Source organism: Saccoglossus kowalevskii, chromosome 10 (genome assembly GCF_978046115.1).
Source record: "Saccoglossus kowalevskii chromosome 10, keSacKowa6.1, whole genome shotgun sequence".
Taxonomy (NCBI): Eukaryota; Metazoa; Hemichordata; class Enteropneusta; family Harrimaniidae; genus Saccoglossus; species Saccoglossus kowalevskii.
The window spans coordinates 23073552-23079564 of record NC_140650.1 but is presented as its reverse complement, the minus strand read 5'-3'; the positions used below and the strand labels follow the sequence as shown (position 1 = coordinate 23079564).

Genomic DNA, 6013 nt, shown 5'->3' with positions numbered 1-6013 from the left:
GGGTTCGTGGCTATGGATTTACTACAAAATAACTTCCAACACAGGCGATCCCCATCCACGATAATCAGTAAAACAGCATTGAATAATTTTTAAAACTACGATTTTAAATTTTATTTTTGTGAAGTCGTCAAAATATCACTAGAAAAGTGTTTGTCAAGATACAACACATTATTTCCCAAGATGCTTCACGGTTTTCGCGGGAAATATGCATGATTGATTTCAGTTCCAATGTAAACATCACGATTACATCTAAAATACATCAATATGGCCGACGAAAACGACGTCGAAGACTATGGCAGTGATGATGAAGTTGAAATGACTGCTGCCGATGTCCTTCAAAAATTGGAAGAGGTAGGAATGTCGTATTGAAATCACTCGTCTGTGGTCCCCATTTGCGTTGTAACTTGTTTCCTTAAACGAGACGTGGCGTAGGGTACTTCATAATTAATCATTAATCAATTCGGCCCGGCGTTTAAATTGATAATGGTGAGAAAAAAGACAGTAACATGTCCGGTTGTATGTGTAGGCGTAAACAAATACATTAATGAAGCCTCGGTCAAAATAGATCCCTTGAGCTTTGACATTAAAAAATAAATAAATGTACGGGAACCTGGTTGTCAAAGCTTCAACAAAATCTTAAAATCTTCAATTTACATAAATGTACATGTATGTATGGGGGTCTAAAAACTAACTCTGCGACACGATTGTGTGACTCGCCGGATGTCGATTATTGCACTCTGCAACAGGATCGCAGTGTCACTCTGCGAAGAGCACGATTCCTATTGGTTGGTGGGTCGAACAGCGTGAATCCAATGGTCGATGTTCACTGCATGACTTATAAAAAATTAAGTTTTAAATGGTAAAAATGGTACGGTAAAAACACTATGTACCGGCGACATGCCGCACTGTTCGGTGATCGGCAAGTACATGAAAGACAAATTGTGGGACCAAACAAATGACACATGGTTTACAGTGATTCGCCGCATCACACCGCTGGCTAGAAAAATTAAATAGTGTAACGTGCACGTTGGTTTTGACTGCCTAGTTACGGTGTAACGTTATCGCCATCTTGGAGTTGTAAGGCTTCGTCCTGACGACTATGCTCATTAGCATAGTCGGCAGCTTCAAAGCGAGTGGAATGCGAAGTACTTTTCATGCGTTCTACAACGATTGTTGTACGTCTGCTTTGACTTTGTTGAGTGCATCAGGGAAAATAATTTGCGTGCAGTGAAAAAAAATCATTCATGATGTGCAACGTTTTGCCATGACAGCAGTTGTTTGCAATCGTCTGCCTTCGTTTAGATCATAAACTGACTCTAAACTTGTGGTTTACGATCAATTAGCTGGTATTTTAACCAGAAATGAAATATTTTGTAACAGTTGTGAAAAGTGAACAAAAACGGCAAATGTTTGTGGTATGAATGGAATTATTTTTGTATCATAATTTTCGAAGTCAGTATTACTGAAAATTATGGTTTATTTTTTGTTAAATGAACGCCAAATTTCGGTGGTCCATATTGATTTTAATGTAGCGGGAAGGGAATTTTTTTTTATCTTGATTTTTCAATAATTGATAAAACGGTTACTTTGTACCTTGGTTCATCATCCCAGTGTCGCACCTCTCGTTTCTTTCCTCTGCTGTTGGTGTAGGGCCAGCTACCTCTGGGACCCCACTGGTGAGAGTATACGATAGAATTTTATCTTCAGGGGCGATTCGTGGTGTCACGAGTCGGTATTCAAAAATGCTTTGATGGGTTGAGGTGATGACTCAAAACAGATACAGGACAGCACAGGAAGCAAAATCTCAGTTACAAGTCAACTTGAGCATTTAATAAATAAGGCAAAATATCAACAAAATGTGTTAAATTTCATACACAATAATACACAAACGTTGTATAAAAATGCACAGCAAAACTCAGCTCATAGCTAGATACTATGCAGCAGTCAATAATAACTGTTGGCAATATAATATAACAATATAACAACTATCCAAGTTCAATATCACCGTAAATGCACTTCAACAAGCCTTGCACTGCTATAAGTACATAACACAGGTGACAATATAATAAGAAATACACACTAAAGATACACAATAAATTGGCTATATTCAATAATATCAATGTAGGCAAGGTACACATAAATAGGCTATGTTCAGACTAGTAAACCTGCCACACTCGAATGAAATACAATTACTTATGTGTCAATAAATAAAGAAAATCACACTATTTAGAATAGCGTGCAATCTGTTGCCACTCACTCACACAAACGCATAGTCTTGCTACGTATAATGTCAGCTGGCTAAAAGTGGAATCGATAAACGCAAAAGGAAATTCGCGCGGCACAGAAATATATTAAGAGCAGGGATTGCGTTAACCCCATATTTTGCTTCCCAGACTCCAATTATTGAAGAGGGACCCAGTTTTTCAGGCAAGCTGGGGTCCAATCTCTAATAAAGTTATCCAGGGTCAAATTTCTATTTCTTAAATTTTTGTAAGTGGGACTCATCTTGCCGAGACACTAGCGCAAACCCTGAAGAGAAACCCAACTATAAACACAAATGGGTAAAATTTCCTCAAATACTGTCACCACCTAACACAAGTGACCCCAAATATTAGTACAACGTCTAAATGCAAGCAATAAGAAACAACAAACTGACATTAGAGCTAACAAGACACTGACGTCTCTCACGCGCATACACAGATACACACAGTGACAAATAAAAAAGGGGAAACAACCCAAGAAAAGTCTGAATAAACAGAAATAAGTGCACTGATAAATAACTCACAAGTCAATGTTCACTATTCGGTCTTTAGCTGCTTTTCCACGTCAGAACACATAAACGGCGGTTTCCTGGGGGATTTCTGTCACAGCGAGGCAAAACAACAATATGCGGCACCACAGGAACAGCAAGATTTCACACACTAGACTTCATACACACGTACTTTACATACGTTGCGCTGTATTACAACCAAGTCCGACTCAATTTCCTACAAGCACTTGTCGCAAAAAATACAAATCATGTACTGCGCAGTGTTCGTGTCACGATAAGCCTGTCCAACACTCACTCTTCCCCACAGCGTTTCCGTTGCTTCCCGTCCTTCGTTTTGTTCAAGTTCCTCCGTCCTCGCGCTGTTTCTCCTGTTTCCTCCTCCTCGCGATGTTCGTTCCTTCATTCTTGCGCTGTTCGTCCCTCTCGCTAAGTTCTGATCTAGCGTTGAAGCGTACTCAGCCCATTGCTATGCGCGAGTCACATCATTCATAATAACTTTGTACAGATTCCACTGTTTCCTACGAGGTTCGCCATGATCACATGACAGTGTTCTAGAAGTAAACAACCGATGATGGGCGAGACCATTCATGAAAACGGGGGATGTCACTATCACACAAGGTTGAGCACAGCATACAAACTTACAAAAAATGTGGCAACAACTTACACAATCTCACAACAAGGGACAGGAAGCGACTGTTGCCCCAAAGTTTACAAGAGAAAACTATGGGTGCGACACCAGCTTTTCGAAATTTCGGAAAGACCAGTGCTCGAACGCTAATACTATCGGTAATACTCTGTTGTTGACGATTCTGATAGAACGGGTGACAAGCTTCCTGTCGCAAACAATGCGTAATAATCTAACGTCCATTGTCAGCATTATTATTAGTCAAGACTTCGTCTGAGAAATCGTTTTATTTTCTAAGTCTATATTCTATTTTAATAACACCATCTTACTAACGCAATGACGATGTAAAGAAAGAAAGCAAAGACGCCAATGACAGACGAGGCAAAGAAAAATCTGCAACTCATGGTCATATTTACTAATTTAGACTTGCCTGCAGCCTGTTGTGATTCCGATATAAAATTACAGGACTTTCGCGTTCACCCCTCGTTTACACAATTTTTCATCTAGGTCATATTATGACCAGCCTCGCGAGTGGTTCGAAAGGGATGATTAGGCTGAAATATTCGCATCAACGCGAAAGAGTTTCAACTATTTAACCAATGACGACACCGATACGCGAGACCGTTGTAGGTCGGTGATCAGACGAGGAAGTGAGTACAGGAAATCTGTTGCTCGTCGACATTGGCCAAATGAACAAAGCCATCGTTTCCGTTTATGCAGAAATCGTGCACCCATCTAATTTTCTGTTGACTTTGCTGTTTTAGTTTTCTATCTTCAGCAGTAGTTTCAATCCATTCACATAGCTTTACGTTTTTGTCCTCTAAATATTTTTAATAAAACGATATTGATTGATTGCCTAGAAACAGTTTGACCCGCTACACGCTTTATTTGGGAATTCAAAGTGATGAATATAGTCATAACAAATTATACTTGCTAATGAAAAAAAAATAATGTAACATCGTGTGAAACGTACTTCGCGCTCTACTCGCTTTAAAGCTGCCGCCTTTGCTAATGAGCATTGTTGCGGACGAAGCCTTACAACTTCAAGATGGCGTTAATGTTACCAGCTCCCTGATGTTACACCGTAATAAGGCAGCCAACACCGACGTGGGATGTTATATATGTTAATTAATCAATGTTAAATACTTGCTGATTACCGAACCGTGCGGCATGTCGTCGGTAAATACTTGTTTACCGTAGTTCGCGAGCAGTCGGCGAAATAACCATTTAAAACTAAACATTTCTATAAGACATGCTGTGTACCCTTACATCGAACGACCATCGAGATTCGCGCTTTTCGATCAATCAACCAATGGGAATCGTGCTCTTCGCAGTGTGACACTGCGATCCTGTCGCAGAGTGCAATAATCGACATTTGGCGAGTTGCACAATCGCATCGCAGAGTTAGTTTTTAGACCCCCATACATACCTCAAATGTATAGACAATATCCCTGTAAAGACACTTCAAACTAATATAAAAGAATACTACGATGCATTGTTTATTAAGGTAGAGATGCAGTTTATTTGGCTTGCTTTTTAATTGAGTAATTAGACAATGAAGATCGTATTATATATCCAAAATGTTATATATTTTCTGAAAGCTTATTATACAAACTTTGTAAAACTTGTCTTTATTTTAAATATCCAGAATGCGTTTTTGATTTTGGGTCAAAAATATGCTTTTTTGGACAAAAGTGGTTTAAAAAAAATTAGCTTAAAAACTTCAAGTCCGTTTGTGGGTAAAATTACATCACTGGATACCTTGGTATACTACTAATTCAAATGCGTCCACTCATCCCTCTAACGGCTTTCAAAGTCGCACAGCATGACCTCAAAGTTCACTCTTTTCTATTTTTGCATAATTTATATATCCATGTTACCGTATTTGTCTTCAGTTAGGCGCCACTTTGTTACACTTTCATGTCATGGTGGCGCTTATTTGTGGTTAAATTTGAGCAACTTTGTTTCAAATGGCGCTTATTTCAAGCACTTCAAGTTCTAGTACCGGTAACTGTGTTACAAGCCATTGTTTTTGCTCCATTCTGGTGATAGATTATTGACAATATTTTACATTACAGTCTGACGCTTAGTCACTGTAGCCTTTATTTTAAATACTGAGTAAATGACCCATTTTCAGACAGTTTAGAAAGTTATACAAAAATTATCATTCTTTAGAAAACATTCACAGTTTGCCGTACAATCAACAGAAAAATAAAACAAACACAAATTCAACGCTTAGTAGTCAATGATCACGGTAGCAAAATCCGGTCATGCTGCATTCCACGGTTACGATTATTACTCAGTAGTAGTTATAATAACGTACAAAAAATAAAATGCAAGTAAAATTCAACTTAATTTCATCGTAAGCGAATGATTCTGGTCGCATGTACACGCTCGGCGCGATTCGATATCTGCCATGCTTCCTGTCTAGGACTTGACCTGGAACGCGTTTTTTGACCTGATAGGTCAAGTCGTTAATTAACCAATCAAAATGCTGGATGATGCCAACGTGATCAAATTACCATAGCTCATTTAAATAATGTATGAACGCAATGCGGAAGTGATTTGCCGATGTTTGCGATATTTTGGCTTTGATTTTGGTGGGAAAAACGGCATGA

At 38.8% G+C, this 6013-nt stretch overlaps 1 protein-coding gene across 2 annotated transcripts in view; it reads left to right on the top strand.

Moving 5' to 3' along the window:
* Positions 1-64: 64 nt before the first annotated feature.
* The window catches only part of LOC100373647 (DNA replication complex GINS protein SLD5-like), a 56126-nt gene continuing 50177 nt past the window's right edge, over positions 65-6013 (top strand). For both annotated transcript variants that reach the window (XM_078006205.2, XM_002742040.4), the window contains exon 1: positions 65-351. In XM_078006205.2, coding sequence (XP_077862331.1) covers positions 265-351 — 87 coding nt within the window. In that variant the 5' untranslated portion in view covers positions 65-264. The remainder of the gene's footprint in view (positions 352-6013) is intronic.